Source organism: Phoca vitulina, unplaced genomic scaffold (assembly GCF_004348235.1).
Source record: "Phoca vitulina isolate PV1807 unplaced genomic scaffold, GSC_HSeal_1.0 scaffold21, whole genome shotgun sequence".
NCBI classification, from domain to species: Eukaryota; Metazoa; Chordata; class Mammalia; order Carnivora; family Phocidae; genus Phoca; species Phoca vitulina.
Genome location: NW_022589724.1, coordinates 28,430,282 through 28,454,624, shown reverse-complemented (window position 1 = coordinate 28,454,624; position 24,343 = coordinate 28,430,282). Strand labels below are relative to the sequence as shown.

The following is a 24,343-nucleotide window of genomic DNA, read 5'->3' as shown; positions in this document are numbered from 1 at the left end:
TTCAGCTGGTGTATGGGAATACTTTTTTTCCCATATGTATTATATGCCAATAAAAAAATTAAGGAAAATGATGTTATGGGTAAACTGAGATGTTATGGAAAGCACAGAAAAAGACGGCAATGGATAGGTTTCTCAGGTTCTTTGGGAACGAGAGAAAAAAATCAGGTACTACAGTCTTTTCAGACAGAGAGAACACAGCAAAGTGAACAGCACAGCACAGACAAGCTCAGGAACCAGCAGAGAAAACAACGCTAAGACTCTGGGGTTGAGATAAATGGCTTTTAGAAGCACACATTATAAATGTTCCAAGCTCATACTTTAGTGTTTCCCATCACATAGCTCTGAGTACTATTTCAAAGGCATGAATTCTAAAACACAAAAACCAATTTTATAATAAACATGCATGGTGGGGGCAACAGATGAATATACACACCGTGGTAAGTCAGGTTTGAACATACCTGGGGAGAGCCTGACTTTGCCACTGGAGGGGTTATCCTGGGTGACTTCTGTACCATTGAGGGCACGGGGCCTGGGCTGCCCTGAGTAGACCGCCCTGCTGGAATAAGAGGTCAGTGAAAACAGAGAGCATTTCTTGCCATTACTTCTCCCAGCATTGCCCTTCCCTCAAATCTAAAAAAAAAAATAAACTTCTCAGTGTCCCCGGCCCCCGTTTCATGGTTTTTGTTACCAAGAGTAGCATCTAGTTTGTTAGGCCTGTTCCAAGATAACAAAAAGCTAGATGTGAAACTCTTTTATAAAGCAGATAACACTGGAATGTCTCTGATAGTAGTAGGTATGTGCAGTTTTGTGCAGGCCCCGGAGGCTGGCCATTCGGCCCATCCTTACTCCCCAGAGACTTCTGTTGCACCTCTGGGAACTGGGGACAAAGTTTAAATAATCCCATTACCTTGTAAGAACTCACAGGGTCTTCAGGACCCTACTGGAAGTTTCTAGAAAAAATCTTGCTCTTTTGCACATTAGAATCACCTAGGGAGCTTTTAAAAAAACAAATATACCAAAAACTCATACCCAAACCTCACCTCCAGAGAGCCTGATTGAACTGTTAGGGAGAGGATTCCCCAGGGAGTCTAGAGTGCCACTGGAATTGTAATCCAATAATCCAGCACCCTCCAAACTTTAAGAATTAAATAATGCCAGCGGGGAGGGGGGTGGAGATCTGGGTGGTGAGCAATGGAAATGGAGACCGTGTATGCGCATCACAGTTCAAATTTTCTCTCCCACACTGAAAACAGATGTGAAAAGACTAAGGCAAGACTCCTTAACTTTCTGGGTCAGAGACAGGTATCTTTCAGAATTGGAGGGAAAGTCCTAGAATGGGGTGACTTTGGCAAACTCCAGAAGGCCGTCTTCTCTCGTGAGCAATAGGTAAGATAGGCAAGAGAGTTGATTCCAGGAATTCACAGCTCAGTGCCTGCTCAATATTTACCAAGATACCATTATTCCTGACACTCAAGCACTATAAATGGTTACCCAAACATGTCTGGCTACGTATCATCGCTGACAATCATGAAAATAACCCACTTAAAAACTGAGACAGACCTGGCAAACACCATCTAACCACATGAGCAAATTCACATTACTCACATTAGGACAAGACGAAATCTTGTGATGTGATACCCATCACCTATGTGGTATTACTGCCCAAAACGTTTAAATAGAATCTCATCGTGTGGAAACAATCAAGTCCAAATTGAGGGACTATTCCCAAACTACTGGCCTGACCTCTCCACAAACATCAATGCTGAGAAAGATGAGAACAGCAAAGAAATATTTGACAATGAGACTAAAGAGAAAAACTGGAATAGAACATGTGGTCCTTGACTGGAGGGAAAAAGGCCATAAAGAACATTATTGGGACAACCGTGGAAGTGTCAATGTGGGCTACAGATCAGATTATGGTTACATTTCCTGAGTGTGATAATGTATCACGTACCCCTGTATTTAAGAGATACGTGCTTACGCATTTAGGGGTGAAGTTTCTGCGACTAACTCTCAAATATTTTATTAAAAGAATGTATGCTAAAAAGACACAAAGCAAATGGTGCAAAGTGTTACCAAGCGTTGCCTTGGTGGAGGGCACAGTCTTCATTACACAGTTTACACAACCTTTCTGCAGGTATGAAAGGGAAAAAAGACAGACCAGGTACATTTGCTCGTGGAGTTGTACCACACACTTCAATCCAACCTGGTTATGAGAACTATTTCCACTTGTAATCTTTATTTAACAGACTTGCTCACAGTAGGGCTGAGTGTGAAAATCACAGTCAGCCATCAGAAGCGAGAAGCCTAAGAGTTACCGCAGGCTTTTCCTCCTCTACGGAACTTCATGAATTATTCTATAACTGCCCTTCACGTAGGGCAGGCTCCACATGAAGACAGATGTCACACAACAAGAGACTTGTGTCATCAAGTACACTTAGCTCCATGAGAAACATCTGGAGAGCCAAGGGTGGCAGCACCCAGGCCGCGGCAACCCTCCCAACGGAGAGTACAACCGTCAGAGCTCACCACTGTGAGATACAGGAAGCAAGAACGACGATCTAGTCTGACTACGGTGGCTTGGGTTCCTAACTGAAACACGCAAATGTAAGAATTCGGGGCTGAGCTCTGCAGCAGTTTGCTTAAAATCATACCTGATGCTGAGGGAGAGACTGAGGACTTCGAAGACACAGAGCCAGGTGGTGCTGAGAGCGGCGTGGGGTGGCTGAGGGGTCCAGAAGCAGCCAGCTTGGAGGCAGAGGGGAACGGCAGTGTCACGGGCGCACCCTGGGAGCTGATGGCAGGAGTGGAGGGAGCCACGGCAGTGAACCTGAAACGGCGGCCCGGCGGCGTGAGGAGCGCCTGCACTGAGGCTCCTTCACACTGGTCGTGAACAGTGCCACCAATGGGTGACTCACTGCTCCTATGGGCTTGCCTTCGTGAAACATAAATGTTTAGCTATTTCTTACAAACGGTGAACGCTGCAAGGCAACATTTATCTTATCTTCTGCGTATTGAGGAGTAAACTACTCCATGAAAATAACGAGCACCTAACATGAAGGAGAAATGAAGTTTATCGGGACGTGAAATATTTTTCTTTTATCAAGCCAAGTGAAAAAAAAAGGAGGCTGGGACTCCATTATACTTAGGAGGGGCTAGTATTGTCCTGCCGAGGAAATTACCGAGGACTCGCTTTAGGGCACTCACCCCCTCTGGGGAGTGAGAAAGGCAGGGGGAGCAGATCACCGGCTTTGGGACGCTCACGGGCATGGAAAGGTAAGTCTTCCCTACAGAGCAAAAGCTCGGAAACAATCTAACTGTCCAGCATGAGTGGGCTGGCCAGAGACATTTCAGCGAGGCTACAAAGTGGAATCCCAGGCAGCCGTTAGAATGAGGTGGCTGTGTGACAACGGCAGCAGCGGGGGCGACAGCGAGCACCGCCTCTGCGGCAATGAGAGCCAGCAGACAGGAGAGCGGGCAGGCTGGGAGGGGTGTGCGGTATCAGCCGTCACTTTCTGCAGGAGGCTTACACTCCAGCGGGGAGAACACAAGCAGCAGATAAAGAAGTAAAAAATGGGATCTGAGTGAGCTGGTAGGACCCACATGGGGAGGAAACGGAGGACCATGTTAAGGAGTCTGGACTGTCCTGGAAAAGAAGTGAGAAGCCCCTGGGGCCCGTCAGGCAGGAGAGTCACCTGACACAGGTACAACTTCACAGACCACTGTGGTGGCTGTCACTAAGCAGTTCAGAGCGTAAAGGGGAAAAGGACTATAAGAGATTCATCCCCCCACCCCCCACCAAGGACGTATATTCCTTATTGCTTCATTTTTTAAAATAAGGAATATCAGGGCGCCTGGGTGGCTCAGTCGGTTAAGGGTCCAACTCTTGATTTTGGCTCAGGTCATGATCTCAGGGTCTTGAGATCCAGCCCCACATCAGGCTCCTTACTGGGCATGGAGCCTGCGTGAGATTCCCGCTCTCTCTGCCCCTCCCTGTACACGGGCACTCTCTCTCTCTATATATATATGTAAATAGAAAATAAGGAGAATCTCCTACATTTTAAATCTGAAAAAGCAAAAACAAGCATATAAATATAAACCTCTAACGATTTAAAAAAAAATTCGAAGAGACTCTTCTGGACTCCATCCACTGATTAAACACAAACATTTTATGTTGTTTAAATTCTTACCATTTGCCATTATTACTTTGGAAAATAAGAAAAAAGTGAAAATCTATTTGTAACTTCACCCACAGTGACTCTATTTCCAGTGAATAACACGTGATATTTTTACTCATGCCACAGAAGCAGCAAACTTTCTTCAAGTGTTACTTACTTCTCGCTAAGGTTGACCTTGACTGAGGAGGCTGAGGGTGGGAAGGCGGGCTTCAGTCCTATGTTTGGAGCAGACACGCTCGGCATCGGCGTGCTTTCCAGGGCAGGCTTAAACCCCGAGGATCCAAAGGAGAACGAGGCAGCGGACGGCGTCATGGGAGAGGCCACAGGGGTGGGAGCTAGGGAGGCTTGAGGAGGAGGAGCAAAAGAGAAGGTGGATGCGCCCGAGCCACTGGCATATGGAGGGGGCTCCCCTGGGACAGAAGCAGATGACTTCAAGGAGGAAGAACCGAAGGAGAACAGTGCAGGAGCTCCAACAGCAGAAGGCAAAGAGAAGGTGGAGGGGGCAGCAGCCAGCGACGAAGGTGGCCCAGGGACGGGTGCCGCAGGGGCTGGTGCGTCGAGCTTCTGTGGGGCTTGAGAGGAGGTTGGGGTAGTGGGAGTACTCCCTGCAGTGAACAAAATGGAGAAAAAGGAAGGGAGAAGTTAGCATCGTAACAATGGAAGTCCACATGACAGAAAGCAAGTGGAAAAGGGCTCATGGCAGAACAAAGCCAGAATGAATGTTCAGTCCTAGTTCAAGAGGGGGTAAAAAGGGAGTGGGGTGGATGGTGGACTTGCCATAGCAAACTTTCCACATGGTAAGATGGACAGAACTTTGAAGGAAAAAGAAGATGGGGAAAGACGTTAGATTAATAGGACTTCACGGACGGGGGGAAAAAATGCATGTCTCAACGTTACAGTGAAAAACCATTTTGCAACATTTCACAGCAATCAGGAAAAAACTTTCATTCAGACCTCCACTTCATAATAGTCACTAAAACCAATTCCAGCTAAATTAAAGATGTCTACACATACAGAAGCACATGTATGCATGCCTCTCAAAACAAAGGAGGCAAAAAGTGAGTCAAGTAACAAAGAGTCTAACAACTTGAAATTTAGAAGTAACCAAAAAAAAAAAAAAAAAGAAAGAAAATCACAAAAGGAAAAGATTAAGATTTGAGATTTGACTGAGTAAAAACGGTTACATAACTAAAAAAATCTGTAGTAAGTAACCATGTTTTATATTTTCTTAAAAAGCTCATACAAATCAAGATAAAGAAATTTCAAAACCTTGATATAAGTTGAGAACCTAATTCGTAAAATAATACTTCAATCTGTCTAATCAAAGAAGGGCAAATTTAAATGATTGCACATTTTTATTGTTCTCTAAATTATCAAAATTTAAATATGTATTACCCCCTATGTTTGGAAGGGAAAAATGAACCTGAAACCTTTTACACCAGTACCTAATTTAGCATAACCTTTTAGAAAACACGTTAGCATTATATCTCAAAATCATAAAAAATAGATTTAGTAATCCCACTTCTAAGAATAAAGCCTACAAAAATAACCTAAGACATGATAAAGACACTTAATACAACCGAAATGGTAAAAGATGTTCAATGGAATAGTAAGCACTCTTAAATGAATCACAAAGATTACGTAAGAACCTAGAAACAAAATTTAAATTAAAAGCCTGCACACCAATGATGTATACAACAGGATTACAACTATGAAGAAAGATGTTTATGAAAAAACACTAGAAGGGAAGGCAGGTTTAAATATTTTTCTATTTTCCAAACTTTCTATAAACATGTTAATTTGCCAAACTCAGTAACTCGATAAATAAATAAGAAAGCAGTATTTTTTATCAATACATTTGTTATTGGGTCTTGATTCTTCCGAACTGTCTGAGCTGACTGATAATTTACCTTCATTATGTCAAAAGTAATGAAACACTTAGGATACAAGTATGAAAATACTTCCGAAAAAGAAGACCCCAGTAAATTGCCACTTTTATGGAAGTGTAAAAATGCAAGCAAATTTATTGTTAATACTTCTTTCACACAATAAATATGGAACCAGAGACAGCTAACTTCTTTAAAGACATGAACATAGAGATGTCCATCACTTCCACGCACATTCAAAAGACCAACGTGAAAGGTATATGCCAGACCCGAAAGAAATCAGAGGCACTTTCCTAACATATGAAAACCCCCATGATCATTCACCCCAGCATCCGTGGAGCTGTAGCGTGGAAATGGGCAGAACCATTAACATCTCCTGGGCCCAACGCCTAGGCTTTAGCTACAGCTGGCAGGCTACTTTCTCCCCCTTCCAAGGCTCTCTTCCACTCATCTGAACATGGCTGCCTCCTCTGGACCAAGTGTGAAGGAAGAGGGGGCTTTCTCTAGGAGAGGCGAACAATAAAACTAGCCTCTGCTTGTGCTCAGGGGTTTGATGGGCTAGTAGCAAAGTCCTTCACATTGGACTGTGCTCAGAAACAAACATCATCCCGCAGGCTCCCAACTTCATGGGGTGTACTTCTTGTGGACAGAGACAGACTGTGCAACTGAGTGTAGATAGTGCGTGGTACTCAGGAGCACTTAAAGAAAAAAACAACTCAAAGAGGATACACTGTAGATGATGAGATGCCCCAGCACAACGCTAATACAGACTATGCACAGTCACCTGGTTGACTACTTGGGGTCGCACCGCCAAATGACAGGAGCCCGAGTGTCTTGGTGGCTCTATTCATGAACCACCCACTCTGCATTGGGAAGCAGCAAGAAAACAGTGTCAACCTTATCCAACCTGGCTGGTCAACATGCTTTTTCTTAGATAGAGAACTGGTTACACCACACATTTTTTAGCCAGAGATAGTTATATAGTCACAGAATTCACAGAGAAATAGTGGTGAAATTTTAAAATATGGAACAATCCTCTTTTAAAAAGTTTTATATTTTGGGGGCACCTGGGTGGCTCAGTTGGTTAAGCGACTGCCTTCGGCTCAGGTCATGATCCTGGAGTCCCAGGATCGAGTCCCGCATTGGGCTCCCTGCTCAGCAGGGAGTCTGCTTCTCCCTCTGACCCTCCCCCTCTCATGCTCTCTCTCTATCTCATTCTCTCTCAAATAAATAAATAAAACCTTTAAAATATATATATGTGTACATATATATATTTTTTAAAAAAGTTTTATATTTTGTTCTCACAAATGATACACTGTCAGTGTGAAAAATGTGAAAATACAAATTAGCGTCTGCATGTGTGCATTTATGTATGTAAAGAACAGGCACCAAAATGCTGACTGTGGCTACTGCTTGATGACTGATGGGCTCTTAAGTGATTTTGTATTTCCTAATTTTCCTCCAGTAAACATATACTACTTAAGCAATATTTTCAAAGAAGAGAAGGAAAAAAAACCTAAAGAAAATTAAATATAAACAAAATCTCCATGTTCCCACCACCCAGATATAACCACTATTTAGATTTTAACATCCACCTTTCTAGTATTCCCTAGGTATATGTTTTTTTCTCATGAGAACAGAATCATAAAGTATATAATACTTTCTCATGATATATTCCACTAGCGCTTTGTCAACAAATGCAACATTTTTAAGTTACATGGCATTCACTGTATGCATGTACAACCACATATTTAACCAATCCCTCAGGACTGCACGTGTCTCTAGGATTCAGACCATATAATACAGGGTGCTGTAACAGGATATTGTTGGTAGATTACCTGATGGGATCCATCTGGCTGGGCTTCATTTTCCCTAAAGTAAAGGTTGGAGAATAAAGCTTGTGGGCAAGGGGATGCAAGAATGTGCGTGTGTTCAAGGAAAAGTTGGTCCCTGCCTCTTTAAGACAGACTGGCCCGGTGAAAAGGACCACTCTATGTCCCTACACAGTGTTCATCCTTGGCAACGGTCCGGAACAAGCCCCTGGCATTCCCTCTGTGCCAGAGCAGGAAGAGACACGTACCTGACGACTTGGGTTGTCGCTCTCCTTCTAATGACAGCCGCTCCGGCGTCTTGATGAGGGACCTAACCCCAGGATTTTGATTGATCATATAAAATGGACAAAGCACACCGTCTGTTGAAAGTAACATAAGAACTGGAGTGGGAGGAAGAGTCTTCTCATCATCTGTTAAAAAAAGAAAGTGCAAGTGAAAAAACAGCCAAGTCATGAAGGGCCTGGGTGGGAAGGGAAAGACTGCCCTGAGCAAGAAGGGGTGTAGCTGACTGGCCCCAACAGTAGCTCAAGTCTGTTTGTTCCCACTCACACCCGAACAGCCTCTCGAGCATCAGCTCTTGAAAGAGAGCTCCTGCCATTATCAACTGCCACTGTCCTGCCGGGCCCCGCAGGGGAGCTCCAGCAGACTGCGGCAGCCGTGACTGTCCCTAAACTCCCAGGATTTTTTTACAAGTGTCTCAGTGTTCAAGATGTTCCCCTGACCGAGACAGGCGTCTCTAGGAGGGGGCCGGTCTAGCAGAAAAGTGACAGACTACATACTTTGGAAAACACATGGAAGGACACAGAAAGGTGAGTCAAACTACTTTATATTCATTCACAGTTGAACCCTAACTTGTATTCTGTCAACTAAGATTTGAAGAGAATCAGAGTAAATGAGCTAAGGAGACCCAATGACCTGACCCGGGAAAGGACAGGAAGGAGCTTAGCGGTGCTCGATGAGGACACCTCTCTACGCTGAAGCGCCGAAGAGCAGAGAACACGTGTTCCGCGGCACGTGTGCAGCTCTGCCACGTCCCAGCAGGGAGAAGACACACTCAGAGCACACACTCAGGCCCGCTTTGGAAGCCAAGTGCCTGAGGTCCCCATTCTCTAATCCATGTCTTCACACCAAGCACTGCTATGCAGGACTGGGCCAGGCTGCTATTCCCGTGGGAGGCCACCGGAGAACTGGAGTGCTCGGAGAAACAGGGTGATGAGATCCCTGTTCTAGATTTGGCCCATATGCAAAAGCACATACAGATACGCGTGTATGCGCGCAGAGTTTGGCTTTTGTCTTATCAATGAATGTCCATCAAGTTAATCTAGTCTTGTCACAACGCACTCTGTATCACTCTTCAAGTGGAAATGTGCTACCAGAAGTTAAAAGTGCCCCACGGAGTAGATCCTGTCACGAACACGCAGAACAGGATTTAAATATCAACCACCATTACAAAGAAGACCACTTCTGCACTGAGCTACGTCAGGCCATACTTACTGACGGTGATTTCCACTTGGTTAGTATAGTCGATGGCAACGCCCACGGGCAGCGAGTCATCACTCTTGTCGGTCACAGGCAATTCAGCTCGACTAGAATCCTCCAGGAGCCAAGATTCCCAATTAATCTGGAAAAAAGAAGATGAAAATGCTATGTTGGTTAGAGCTTTGCATTGGTTCTCCCATTATTCAAACAGGAGAGAAGAAAAGACAAGTCCCTTGGTTTAGATTTATGTACTGACTAGACTGAAATCTGGGAAGATGGTCTAAAAGCCATGAGCATCCTAGCAAGTGAGGGGTTAATTTTTCAGATTAACCTATGTATTCCTGGTATACCATGTCCCTGCCTTGTGAATAAATAATCACTATCATGAACACTTTCCAAGGAACCACCCACCCCAACTAGGTAGATTCCCAAAAATGGTGGGTGAATCTTAATACCTGCACCAACCAGTTATTAGCTGCTCCTAGAAATGTGGGACTGGTACCAGAAACTCCAGTTGATTGCTACTGTGGTCTTCAGCAGTGTGGCTTATAAAGCTGGCCAGATGCCCTATGCTCACTTATCCATGGAGAGTTACCCTTAGTTCTTGTCTTCCCAGATCTTGGCATCAGTTTCTCACACGGGCCCCTCTTCCTGCCTTTGGGGTCCTTGAGAAACCACTAAGTTTCTTATGGTGTCACCATATGCAGTATCTCGTGACCTACTTTGTGAGAAGAGGAATGCCTTCTCCCCCACCCTCGCCTTTAGCACACCTTCCCCCACTCCCACCCTCTGGCTGTTGTCATCTGGCTTGTCTTTTGCAAAATCAAAACTCGTACTGTTTACAAACCACTAAGTCCTTCCCATAAACTCCCCTTCTGCTTATGTCTATGCTTGAATGGGCTGTATGCCTGCCAATAAATGATTTCTGATTTTTTTTTTTTTAAAGATTTTGTTTATTTATTTGACAGAGAGAGACATAACGAGAGAGGGAACACAAGCAGGGGGAGTGGGAGAGGGAGAAGCAGGCTTCCCGTGGAGCAGGGAGCCCGATGCGGGGCTCGATCCTAGGACCCTGGGATCATGATGACCTGAGCCGAAGGCAGACGCTTAACGACTGAACCACCCAGGCACCACCAATGATTTTTGATTTTTAAAATCACTACATTTACGTAACTTTCAGTGTTGACCAAAATTGGGCAGCATGAATCAAAAGGGAATAATGCTCCATGAATAACAGAGAAAAAAGCAAAAAGCTGTTTAGGAAAGGGATCGTAATCATACTCCATGACTTAGCTATGGTGTGAACAATAGTCACATTCACAATAATGTAAACAAAATTGACTTCAACTTTGAAAAACAATCTACAGACAAAATAAAAAAGACTTAATAATCACTACAGAACAGAATGCAAACAGTACGAGTTCAGATTTTGCAAAAGACAAGCCAGATGACAACACCCAGGGGGTGGGAGTGGGGGAAGGTGTGCTAAAGGCGAGGGTTGGGGAGAAGGCATTCCTCTTCCCACAAAGTAGGTCACGAGATACTGCGTATGGTGACACCATAAGAAACGAACGTAAAAAATATTACTTACGGTTGCAAAGGTAACCAACAAAAGAACCTACAACAGTGCTGTGAGCCGAGAGGAAGGATGAGAATTTCAGGGCCACATGTGGGCTATATCCTTACCTGCCACAACAGATGCTAAGGTCTAAAATCAATAATCGCTAACTAGTGATGAAGCACATTATTATTTATTTTTTTTAGAGGTGGGGAGAGAGGCAGAGGGAGAGAGACTCTTAAGCAGGCTCCATGCCCAGCACAGAGCCCGACACAGGGCTCTATCTCACAACCCTGAGGTCAGGATGTGAGCCAAAATTAAGAGTCGGACGCTTAACCAACTGAGTCACCCAGGCGCCCTGAAGATTTAGAGATAAGGAGGTAACCTTTAAAAGTAAAAATTTACAAGATAAAAAAGGTCCCCTGTAAACAGGGCTGGATAAGGATGGGGTAGGGCAGGGGTCATATTTTTTTCACTTATAAACCCTTTCTACTATTTGATTTTTTAGCCACATACATAAATTATCCAGATAAGATACAAAAATACAAGTATATTTTAAATGTGTCAGTACATAAAATAGTTGTGCTCTTAGGAAATTGTTACTAAAGACAATCTAAGACTTCACATCAGACTGCTGAACGCTGGCCTGTGACCCCAAAGTGGCCCACCCTAGATACGATGAGAGCCACACTTACAATGGACCACCTTGCCACCCAGAGAATGAAGGATAAATACTGAATGGTTGGAGAGGCCTAAGTCTCTGTGTGTGGGGCGCACACGTTTTTAAATTCAAGGCAGAGTTTTAAGAAGAAAAGTTTCCTAGGGTGCCGGGGTGGTGCAGTCAGTTACACGCCTGGCCCTCAGTTTCAGCTCAGGTCATGATCTTGCGATCGAGCCCTGCATAGGGCTCTGCACTCAGTGCAGAGTCTGCCTGAGTTTCTTTCTCCCTCTCCCTCTGTCCCTCCCCCCAGCACGTGCACACTCTCTAGGATAAATAAATAAATCTTAAAAAAAAAAAAAAAAAACTGGGGACGCCTGGGTGTGGCTCAGTAGGTTGGGCGTCTGCCTTCGGCTCAGATCATGATCCCGGGGTCCTGGGAGCGAGTCCCACATCAGGCTCCCTGCTCGGCGGGGAGTCTGCTTCGTCCTCTGCTTGTGTTCTCTCGCTCTATGACAAATAAATAAATAAAATCTTAAAAAAAAAAAAAAAAGAAGGAAGAAAAATTTCCCTTTCACCACATCCTTCTGTGGTCACTCTGTATAACCTACCTTGGTTTAGGATGGCTTACCACAATCACCTCAGCCCAATTCCTCTCCGCAAGGAGGACAAAATGCCAGAAAGGAGGTGGGTGCTTACACACACAGGTGCTTTTAGCTCTCTGGTGGTTTTTCAAAGTGAAACAAAGTATTGCTGGTGAGTCACAATTTGGTACGATCTGCATATTTCTCTCCATTAATCAAGGATGGGTTAGAGGTGACTGAACAGAAGGGGCAGGTTCAAGCAACAGGAAGAAAATAAAGACGGTAAAACAGAACAAGGCAGAAAACCCTCCTACACACCCAGGTGTGCTCCTGTGGGAAGCTGATTATATCATATGTTTCCACAGATCATGAGTGGATCGGGAAAGGACAGGGTTTTTTTATGACAGTGGAGGAGCTGCTGAGTCTGAAAGCCGTATCTGTCCAGGGCAATATCCAAGGGACCTAGCCAAGGCACTCGGTCACGTCAGCCAAGTGTCAGCTTTGCTCTCACCCAGAAATTCATCCAAAGGGACGTGGCTTCATCTAAACGTTCTCCACATAATTAACTCCCTCTAGAATCTTTCTCAGAAAAGTATCCCATGGAAGTGACCAAAGAGTGAAATTTACCTGATCTGTCTGTCGAGCAAGGATACTGACTTCTGTCGAAGCCGCAGATGCTGCCAGCACTAAATCCCTTCAAGGAAGAAAAGTGGAAGACCGTTAAATTGAAACGTAGCAACAGCTCTAACCGGACTTGAGCCTGCGGTGGCATCCATGAGGACTTCTCGAGATGTCAAGGAAGAAGGTGAAGTTTTCTTCATGGCTGAAGAAAGGTGAGAAGATTTTAGATGTAAAGCTTAACTTCTTAGTTCATACGATAAAGCCCTGACGAAGGTCAGAGACACAACAAAATCAAGTCGGAATTTCCAATAAATCTACTGCCCTGTAAACAGAATAATCTGGTGAATTTTCAGAAAAAAAGCTTTGTTTTAAGCTATCTTTCAAGGGGAAGCTTCTGCTCTCAGAGGAAAACTTTTAATACATTCCTTAAATATCAGTATTGTAAGTCTTCACTGGTGTTACTGAGAAAACAGGGTTTTTAAGATTAGTAAGTATTCAATCTAGATAATTTAAGATTGGGGAAACGGAAGTAGTCAGAGAGGCGAATTATCCAGCATCAGAGCAAAATATGTTCAAGGGCATCTCAATTCTCCGTTTTCCTTTCCTCCAGAAAAGAATTTCAGGAGCGCCTGAGTGGCTCAGTCGGCTGGGCGTCTGCCTTCGGCTCAGGTCATGATCCTGGGGTCCTGGGATTGAGCCCCACGTCGGGCTCCCTGCTCAGCAGAGAGCCTGCTTCTCCCTCTCCCTCTGCTCCCGTGCTCCTGCTCTCTCGCTTGCTCTATCTCAAATAAATAAATAAAATCTTTAAAAAAAGAAAAGAAAAGGAAAGAATCTCGAAGTTGGAACAGAGCGATGTAGGTGGGACCCGACAGAGAGAGGAGTCCCTGCTGGGTTCTCAGCTCACCATTCTTCGATGTAACTGAGGTAGTAATGGTGCTGCCTCTCTGTGCAGCTGCCATAGCAGGGCTCCATAAAGTTCACAAAGATCTCTGGGTGCTTTTCTTCTTTCTTCTACAATAAACAAAAGGAGAAAAAAAAAAAATCCCACGTGCAATTTTTCTTTAATTCTATACAGTTAAGGATCTCGAAAAAGAAAACCACTTATGTTTTATGAGAAAATTCACTCAAAAATCTATGTCCAAATATACAGACATGCTAGAAAGGCAGAGTTGAGCAGTTGGACAATATGAATGGTGACCACTAACCAAACTGGATTCAAACTGCCTTGTCACTTTCTGGCCGTGGGACAAGCATGGATAGACTGCTCAGCCTGTCTGATACTGTTTTCTCATGTCTGTAGTGGGCCTGCTGAACTTACTCCACAGGCTGTCTTAAGTGTGGAACAAAATGATACCTATAAAGCTTCTAGCCCAGGACATGGAACCTAAGAAAGAGTCCGTAAACGCCAGAGATAATATTATCCCTGGGAATAGAAAATCTTAATGAGCTCTTGAAATAAGGAGCTTAATAAACATATTTTTAAAATTAAACATTATCAGGAACCCAAAACTTAATAAAAACAAGGCCCTTTTCTACATATCACAGGCAAAGATTAAAAATGCTACCACTGCATCTTGACACACTCATGGGGCAACTGGGATCCCCATTAGTGGGAGATGTATAAACAGCTACAACTTTTCTAAAACACACTTTGGCAATGTTTTCAAAAGCTTAGCATATACCACTCAACCAAACTCATTTCTAGGTATTTATCTTAAAAAATAAACATAGTCACATAAAAGGCACATAAAAGAACGCATCACAGTATTCCTTAGAACAGGAGAAAACTGAAAACAACTTCAGCATCCAACAGTGAAAGAGCTAAATAAATTATCTGTCCAAAAAGCCAAACACAGATTGTATTCACTGACTTAGAAAGATGCTTACAATTTACCACTAAGTAAAACAAAGTTGCAAGACGGAATAACTCGGGCAACTCCCACTTTTGTTACGTTTCGACACTTATGTATTTTTAAACTTTTTTTGGACTTTGAAAACCAGTACTGATTTGAAAACATAAGCTCTACCTCGTTTGTTTTTTTTAAACGCGCCACCGCAATTGAGTGACATTTTGTAGATCTTGTCATTAACGTTCTTCCATGTTTCCAAAATGACTCACTCCCTTCGGTCATTCCACTCTCTGCTCAAATGGCTCCTCCTCAGAGGCCTTCCTTGAGCACCAATCCACCCTGCACCTCTGTCATCATCTGCTCCATACCCTTCACTGTTCCCTCCATCGCCCTTGTCATTCTTTGATCTACACTTATGTACCGCCGAGCACATTCATCAGAATGTCCGGCCCACAAACACAAGGACTCTGCCTCAGTCACCACCGTATGCTCAGCTTTAAAGCAGGGCCTGGCACACTGCAGGCATCTGAGAAACATCTGATCAATATAAATATGTGAAAGAATTGTAAAAATCACAGCGTTTAACTGCTTGTCTAAAACCTCTTTATCAGGTTAACAGCTACCAGGGCTCCCAGTTTACAGTGTAAGCAAAAGCAACTTTTAGGACTTTTTTCACCTTACGACTAACCAGGAGAATATGCTGTAAGCAGACACCATAATTTTGGCCCCCAGGCCCATGGTGCGGCATTAAAGTTTTACACTTGAAGTTGTACCATCCCTGCCAGCAAAAAAAGGAAACTAAAGCCAAAGCCCTGAACTTTATTAGAGGACCTCTATGATTCTCAAAGGACAAGGACGTCCCTTTCGTACACATACCGGGAGGAGAGCCATCACCACATCTGGAGAAGTTTCCAAGGTCCCATCTGCAGCAGCATATACGATTGTGAAGACGTAAGTACCGATCCACAGCACGTCCAGAACTGAAATACATAAACTCCAATAAAGCATCTTACGTTTGGAATAGCTCCTGTATGTTAAAAAATTAACAACCCATGGATAAAAAAATCAGAGTGCGATAGTTTTAACTAAGGTCCAGATTTCACTGGCTAAATATAATTCACAAACACAAAGAATTCAAGAAGCCCAAATTCATCCCAAAGTGGTATTTTTTTTTTCTGGCAGATTGTAAGGAGGGCAAATTTTGAAAGAATTCTAATAAAATATCAGGATCCATTTACTGTTATTTACCACGAGACACAGGTGTCTACCAGAGCATTACTGTTATGCCGACTTAATTAGCTAACTGTAATAAAGGGGGTATTCATGCAGGAGGCGCTAACAATTTCCTGAGCGGGCATGTAGCTGCATCACATGATGTGAAATTTCTGTAATACTGTCACCTCATTAGAGGTCGACCCAGTAAGAAAAGCAGATGGGTTACCTCTGACAGGATGATCTGACTCATAGAACGGCGGACAAGGAATAACTTTTTTTTCCTGCAAAGTCTGAAAGAGATTTGGGGGTGGGGAGGGGGGAGAGTGTCAAATGAAATAAACCTAAACCATTGAAACTCTGTCAAATCCAGTATGTTTCCTCCAGAAATCACTGTGTTTCATCTTCCCAGCCAGGAGAGACTGAACGCAAGGCAGACTGAATGACTACGTCCAGGATCCCGTCCTACTGAAATCTCCCACACATGTGTTCAGCGTAGAGTGACGAGGCTCAAGGCGATGACATGTGTACTAGCAAAGCCACACACGCTGACACGGACAGCCACCAATAACGGAATACAGAAGTAAGTTATGGTACATTCACACAGTGGATTACTCTGCAGCCATTCAAAAGAATGAAGTGGTTTCATATATGATATGTTGGAAAAAAGACCCTGATAAAGTATTATGTTTAAGACAAAAAAGGCAAAGAGCAAACCAATAAAATTAAGCCAATTATCTTTTTACAGGCTAACACCCTAAAAGAATACGTACCAAATTTCATATAACAACTTTCTGCAATAACAAGAAATAAAACCTTAACCTCAAACCCACACCACTACATTCCCTGCTTTACACCCACGGAGAACAGTCTCTCGAGGAGGAATGCATAGCAACACAGGCCTTGGTATTGCCTGTGGACCCCTCCTTCCCATAGAGGCTTGACTGAACATGTATGCATCCTTTGTCAATTTATACTAAAGAATATCTATGAATATTATCTCAGGAAGACCACAGGGAGAGGATGACAGAGTGACAGGGGCATCCATTGTCTTGGGTGCCTATAGTTGGAGAAATTGAAGCTTTGAGATGGATTCAGCTAGCAGACAAATAATGCTATGCTTTAACTGTTTTTTTTTCCCTTAAAGTTTGTTTGTTTGTTTATTTATTTATTTATTTGACAGAGAGAGAGCGCGAGAGAGGGAACACAAACAGGGGGAGTGGGAGAGGGAGAAGCAGGCTTCCCGCGGAGTAGGGAGCCCGATGCGGGGCTCGATCCCAGGACCCTGGGATCATGACCTGAGCCGAAGGCAGACGCTTAACGACTGAGCCACCCAGGCGCCCCTGCTTTAACTGTTTTGATGGAATGTTTTTATGGAATGGATTGGGAATACAAAGTTAGAGAACACTGTGTAGAGTATGATCAGTGTGTACAGTAGACATGTAATGCATCTATACACAGACTACTTGTATAAGCATCCAGAGAAGTCTGGAGGCTACCACTAAATAAAACACAGAGCATGCCTCTGGAAGGACTATGGGATAGAAAGGAAGAGTTCCACTCTTTCCTGCGTTCACTTGTTTACTGATGAATTTGTTGCAGTGATCATAAATTACATTTTAACAGAAAAAACATCAATGAGCCCCCAAACCGTCCCAAAAAAACAGTGGGTAACTTAAGAAAAGGGCTGAAGTCCAAGGCAAGACTCACGGGAAGATACTGGACCACAGTTCCATTCTGCTTCCCCACTGCCAGCTGCTTTCCTTTGGGGCTCCAGCACACTGAGCAAAGAAGAAAATGCTGCCAATTAAGCACTGAAGAGAATGGAGCAAACCAATGAGGTCTGTACTGAAACAGCCATATAATCACCACTTCCTGTTCCTCTGTCAGTCCATGGAAGACAGTAGGATCATCCTTATTTGGCAAAATTAAAAAAAAAAATCATTTTGATGATACAAACCAATTACGACTTATCACTGGACCATTAAATCGACTTCTAAAAATGTTTTTTCAATGAAGTATCATCCAGAAAGCTGGAAAGTACAGAAAACTCTATAGTCTTTAGAGGAGAATAGAGGTTTTCAAGTATCAAGAAATCATTCTCTTACTCATATTCGATATTTGTAATGCTTTTCCCATGATGGTACAAATGATTTTCAGTGTACCATCCACTGCCCTTGTGGATCCAGAAACAATCATTCTCAAAAACGTATTTCTAAACCTGCTATACCGAAATATTTCTTTCTCCAGAAAACCCACACATATTCAAGTTAAATCATGTCTGCTGTTTGGCTTCAAACATTCACTATGGAAATAAAGAATACTCTCCACTTCTACCAGGCAACTACAGATAGAACAAAAAACCCCATTTGCGTTTATTTCCAGAAATTAATTTTTAAGTAGATTACCATTACTGTATGTTATGGAGTGAAAGCCTTTATTACCCACCAGATGTTACTGCCACTGTGGAAGGGAGAGTCGCACACACTTTCACTGTTTCTGTGATTTGTAGGACAGCAATGCTGCCATCGGCCAGACAAACTGCCATCATGGAGGGAACAGTGGGGTTCCACTTCATATCGATCACCATGCCTCCTGCATCTTTCAAAAGCTTATGATAGGCAAATGGGCGTTTTTGCTGTTTAGCCTTTTAAAACAAATGCCCAGAAGCAAAAATAAATTGATAAATTAATAAATACATATACATTTAATAGTCAAAAAAAATATCGAATATGCAAGTTTTCTCAAATTATAGTTCACTTTTCTCCATGACGATAACCAAAAAAAAAAAATGAGCTCTACACAACAATTTATTTGTTACAGACTATTTCAACACAACTTTGAAAAATGGCAGGCAATTATTCTAGCACACTGGAAGGACTCCCAACCAGGGGAATATACAAATGCAAAATAATCAGTAAAGAGCCAATACAAGATTAAAATCTTGGCTCTGCTTCTTAATAGTGTTGGGTCCTTGGATGTTTAAATTCTTTGGGCCTGTCTCCATCTATAAAATGAAGACAATAGCAGCTATCTTGTGAGGCCATGGTACGTACAAATGAGGACACATAAAGCACAGGGCCTGGCACACAGTCAGCATGAATACTCAAATTATTGACAATTTTCATTATGAAACTGCTTGGAACGGAAGAACACCACCAGAAGAGGTCAGAGACCCGGGATGTAGGAATTTCTGACATTACTGTTAACTCTACAGCCTTGGGCAAGCCACCTAAGGCTCCCTGGGCTTTGGCTGTCTCATTTGCAAATGAGAAAAAACACCTTGGGGCAATGTTATGAAATAATTTCTTGAAGTCCCTTCTATCTCAAAGATCGATGATCCTACAGTTAAGGACTTTCTTTAAACCCATACTTTAATCTAAAAAATGATTCCAAGGGTCAACCCAGGAAATTCTAGGTTATGATTCAATACCAGAAAATCTTTTCAGGTCTCATGCTGACATTACAGTTTGCCAGTAGCTCACCTCATTTGAAAATGTGCGAACATCAAAAAAAGCGATAATGGAACCATATTCACTGGACATCATGCACACGGAGAGTGTGAGGTTATCACAGCTCAGGGCCAGGTGATGTATCGGGAATTTCATAGGAACCAGCAAGCTTTGAACTTTATCAACTAAGAAAACATAAGAAAAGACAAAGCAGAAGCAGAAGCCACAAGCCCTGCATCCAGGTCTATGTGAAACAATTTTCATATCTACATAAACATACAAGCATACTTTGATACCTGGTCATGCAGATAAATCTTAGCTTTCTTACAGATATAGAGTGATGCATTAAATTTCCCAGACTCTTCCTCATAAGACCTAGGGAAACTGTGCCTGTTGCCATTGTTAAAAATAATACCTTGTACCCATATTTTTGCAACAATGCTTCCTATTTGTTTGGATGGTACTAGTGTGCAAACTAAAATGCCATGCAAATTAAGAGATCCAGAACCTAGGTTCAACTGAGCAAAAATAAAAGCATGGTAGAATGGTCAATTCTTCTTCCTTCTGAGCTCAGAGGAACAACTCACCAAAAGGACCAAAGAGAACAAACAGAAAGGCTTCCAGCATCCTACCTGGAACTTATTCTTCTTGGGGATCAACTTGAAGACTAACAGCAGTTTTATTTTTTTTTTATTTTTTATTTTTTAGCAGTTTTAATTTATATACTAGAATGATTTCTTGGGGAAGACACTACATTAGCACTTCGCTACATTCCTTTCTCTCCTGTGCAACAAAACTAAGTAACTTACCTATCTTATTGGGATCGTCACCAGGTTTATTTTGAATCAGAAGATTTTTGGTAGGAAAAATCTGCAACCCACTGGCTCCACCAGCAAAGACCAGGCCATACTTGTTGGACACAGCAAGCAGACTCGAGCGTTCCTTGGGCAACTCCTCAGGTGAGTCAAAGATTCTCACCTTCTTCAGTGCTCTAAACTGAAAATCCTGTTGTTGAGGGAAGAAACCAAGATCAATTCAGGGAAAAGAGGAGATTAAATCATGTCTGTCATTATATTCCAATAGACCTAATTCCAGTACAGCAAAAATAAATATTACCCTGAGGTCAAGGGCTGTGTGGCTCAGTGTTTTTAAACTTCCTGTGCATACTGTGGTACCTAGCATAGGGCTTATTAATGTTTACTGAATGAAATAAAGTTTTAAAAATTCTTTCATGAAGCCTTCCTTAACTAATCCAGCTCACACTGATCTTTTCCTTTTCGGAACTCCTAGTTTATTGTCCTAACCACCACACACGCTGAACTTCAATTCATAATCTTGTCCTATTTCATGGTATGTATTGTCTCATGACCCAGAGTGGTGCTTAATAACTGTTGTTAAATATTGAAAGCAACAGGACGCCTGAGTGGCTCAGTCGTTAAGCATCTGCCTTCGACTCAGGTCATGATCCCAGGGTCCAGGGATCGAGCCCTGCATCGGGCTCCCTGCTCAGCGGGAAGTCTGCTTCTCCCTCTGCCTGTCACTCCTCCTGCTTGTGCTTGCTCTCTCTCTCTCTCTCCCTCTCTCTCTGACAAATAAATAAATAAAACCTTTTTTTCTTTTTCTTTTTTTTTTTTTAGAGATTTTATTTATTTATTCATGAGAGACAGAGAGAGAGAAAGAAGCAGAGGGAGAAGCAGGCTCCCAAGGAGCATGGATCCCAATGTGGGACTCGATCCCAGGACCCCGGGATCATGACCTGAGCCGAAGGCAGATGCTTAACCATCTGAGCCACCCAGGCGCCCATAAATAAATAAAATCTTAAAAAATACATATATTTTGAAAGCATCACCGAACTACACTGTTAGTCTGAACTTCCAGTGCAGTACTCAACAACAACAAAAAATACACACACACACACACACACACACACACACACACACGGAAATAATGACCACAGAATAACCAAATCCCAAGAACTGGCTTAACTGCATTAACTACTAAACAAAATTCCATCACAGAAAAGGACAGGTATGGTCAATCTCTTAACATTCAAGACCTGTAAACATACCTAGATGCTATGAGGACATCTAAGCCCAAGTCCGAAGCCCTAGGCTGTAAGGCCAGGCATGGCTTGATGTGTCCGCCTCTGCAGCCTCACCTCACAACTCTGCTTTCCTCCCACAAGTGCGCCATTACCTCTGCAACCCCCAGGGCCACCTCCAACCCAGACCTGTTTCATTTCCGTTTCTTTCAGTCTTCATGCTCCTTAGCACTTCAGGGCCTAGGAGCCTTCCCCAACCTCCTGTCAACACCTGACTCACCCAGTCTTCCACGAATGTATCTATACGCTTTCAAGGACAATTTCAGTGTGTACCACCTCTTGGTAAGAATTCCCTAAGTTGGGGCGCCTGGGTGGCGCAGTCATTAAGCGTGTTAAGCATCTGCCTTCGGCTCAGGTCATGATCCCGGGGTCCTGGGGTCGAGCCCCGCATCCGGCTCCCTGCTCCGCGGGAAGCCTGCTTCTCCCTCTCCCACTCCCCCTGCTTGTGTTCCCTCTCTCGCTGTGTCTCTCTCTGTCAAATAAATAAATAAAATCTTAAAAAAAAGAAAAATTCCCTAAGTTTACCAATCACTATATTAAACTGTACCACATATGGCTGATTTTATTCTTCAATTCCAAATCTATCTTAAGTCAAGGTTTCAGTAAAAGGAATGTGAATCCCCTTTTGCTTACATTCCCAAAGGGTAAAAGCCAAAGACAGCCTTTCTCAGCCTTCATTTTTGTACACTTGTGGTGTTTTGCACAGGATCCCTAACACACCCCACATAATAATTTCCTTAGATTTGGTGTTTTACACATAGGTGTTAAAAGATGAACTGAAATACTCTCTTCTAAATTCCAAATGAGTAGGGTGACCAGAAACCCACAGCATTCCAGATGAAAACACACAGGAGCAGAATGAAACGTTCAGTACTTTTGTAATTCCCATCCTGATAATCCTAAATATCCTGTTCGGGTCATGGACACAGAGGTGTGGAGAGCCAATGGGATGAACAGGCACAGGAGAGCTTTCTGTCTGTTATAATCCGTAACTCAAAGGGAGATTGTCATCTTCCAAGTCTGTGGTTCTGAACCCTTTTTTTTCCTTTCTGCACCAGCACACCCGAGAAATTGGCACACTCCCATTGGGTGGCTCACCACTCCCCCCGCCCCCCACCCCGTCATTCTCGACAAAGAAGAATCACTATAAATATGGGATGGATTACTACTCCCTAAACGCATTTCAGTGACGGGTTCAATCGCCTAAAAGCTTCCCGCAACTTACTCATAACGGTCATTTGGATCACCTGTCCCTCTCTTCTGTTTCCTGACTCTACCCTGATTTCCAATACCAAAAAAGTCCTCCTATTCCATTCAAGCAAAGGTTTTGTAGAACAAGTGATGAACCCTGGCTCTGCGTTAGGCAAGCCTGGACCCTTTACAGAGGTAGTACAGTGAGAGTGTACAACAGAGGGTCTTAAAAAAACCACCACCTAGATTTCAGCCCCTTGATCAAATGTGACTTTGGGGAAGCTACTTCCCCAGCCTCACTGCGCTCCTCTTTATTAACAACTACTCAGAGGGCCGCTGTGATGAGTAGCACAGCGTCTGGCACGCAGTGAACGCTCAGTAAACAGTAATTATTACCACGACTCCGACCACCACATGAAAGTAACTAGGGAAACTCAAGTGGCGCGCACAAGACCGAGAAGGGGCGGCGAAACGGCACTCGGCGGGGCTGCGGTGCCGGCGGCACGGCAGAGTACACCAGGACGCGCCGGCGAGAACTCTGGACGCGGCAAGCTGTTCAAGCAGGAGGCGGGAAGCGGGACCGCCGGCCCCCGCGCTGCGCCGTTCAGCGGGGCTCCAAGGCAACGCCGGGACTAAGGAAGGGAGGGAGGCCCCGGCCAGTCTCTGACCTTCATCTCCCGCTCGGGGATCATGGCATCCATCTCGTCTCCCATCGCGCCACCCTCCGTTGGTCGAAGCAGCCGCCGCTGCCGCCCGCGGCCTTGCCCACACAGCCCAGGCCGCTCCGAGGCCAACTTCCTTCCCTCACCGCTGGCAGCGCGCAGCCGACTCCGCGTTTCCGGCGCGCTTTGGTGATGTCACGCGCCCGGGGCCGCCGCGCAGTCGGAGGAGGGCGAGCGACCATCTGAAGTCGCGCGCTCTCCTAGCCACCGCTTCCCTTTGGCCGGGTAGGGGGCGTAGCCCCGGGCCGACGCGCCTGCGCCCTGAAGCGCCCAAGGCCCGCCCCCGGCGTCGCCGCTAGAGCGGGCTGGCGGCGTGTCGGGTTGTGTGGTTGGTTGTGCGGCGCCGGTTCGATCGCTGTGCGCTCCTTGTGGCGCTGAAACCCCGCAGGAACAGTAGGGTGTGCGTGCTTATTAACAGTCCCCGAATGAGAGGAGTTAGGAACCTGACAAACATCTCCAGGGGGCCGCTCTTAAGAGAGGCTTTGGAGGGGAGCGAGGAGGAACAGAGGTTCTGAAAGTGGGTGGGTGGGGCCTCGGAGGACTCTTCGGCTCTAAGCGCGGAGGCTCAAGGGGCAGGGCAAAGGGTACCAACATCAGCTCTGTCTCCTCCTTTCTGGGTAATCGTTTCCCAGGCGAGAGCCCGGGCACTGCGCAAAAAGACTTTCAGACGTTTCATTTAAGCTCCAAGACGTCCTAGTTACCGAGGGGGGTTGATCGTTGCCATTTAATTGATGAGAAGTTTAAGACAATTCCCCAATGCCCCTCACTCACAAAGTGGTGAAGACAGGATTAGAATTCAGCTTGTCCGGATATGTTGATTGACGACAGTCTTCCGTGCAGGTGTTTGTACTGAAATTATAAATGCTCTAGGACAGAAATTCTTAATCTGGAGCCTGTGGGTTAACTGGAGGAGCAGGGGGTATTTTCTGCCACTTAGTTTGGTTTTCAGCAAATTGCTTATTTGCTCCAAGCCTGCTTCTCATTTTTATTTGTTTTAAGCTTTTATGTATTTGAGAGAG

General features: G+C 44.1%; 1 protein-coding gene across 4 annotated transcripts in view; it reads right to left on the bottom strand.

Moving 5' to 3' along the window:
• The window catches only part of NUP214 (nucleoporin 214), a 99,724-nt gene extending 76,274 nt beyond the window's left edge, over positions 1-23,450 (bottom strand). For 2 of the 4 annotated variants that reach the window (XM_032418194.1, XM_032418191.1), the window contains exons 1-14: positions 23,271-23,450; positions 20,120-20,315; positions 19,344-19,495; positions 18,307-18,505; positions 17,569-17,639; positions 16,088-16,151; positions 15,523-15,626; positions 13,701-13,807; positions 12,803-12,869; positions 9,391-9,517; positions 8,145-8,306; positions 4,336-4,783; positions 2,655-2,830; positions 459-556 (exon numbers count right to left, since the gene is read on the bottom strand). In XM_032418194.1, the coding sequence (XP_032274085.1) occupies positions 459-556; positions 2,655-2,830; positions 4,336-4,783; positions 8,145-8,306; positions 9,391-9,517; positions 12,803-12,869; positions 13,701-13,807; positions 15,523-15,626; positions 16,088-16,151; positions 17,569-17,639; positions 18,307-18,505; positions 19,344-19,495; positions 20,120-20,315; positions 23,271-23,315 (2,016 nt within the window). In that variant the 5' untranslated portion in view covers positions 23,316-23,450. Of the gene's footprint in view, positions 1-458; positions 557-2,654; positions 2,831-4,335; positions 4,784-8,144; positions 8,307-9,390; positions 10,094-10,932; positions 11,172-12,802; positions 12,870-13,700; positions 13,808-15,522; positions 15,627-16,087; positions 16,152-17,568; positions 17,640-18,306; positions 18,506-19,343; positions 19,496-20,119; positions 20,316-23,270 lie in introns of those variants that run through there. The other 2 variants (XM_032418193.1, XM_032418195.1) reach the window with 2 other exon arrangements.
• Positions 23,451-24,343: the final 893 nt, after the last annotated feature.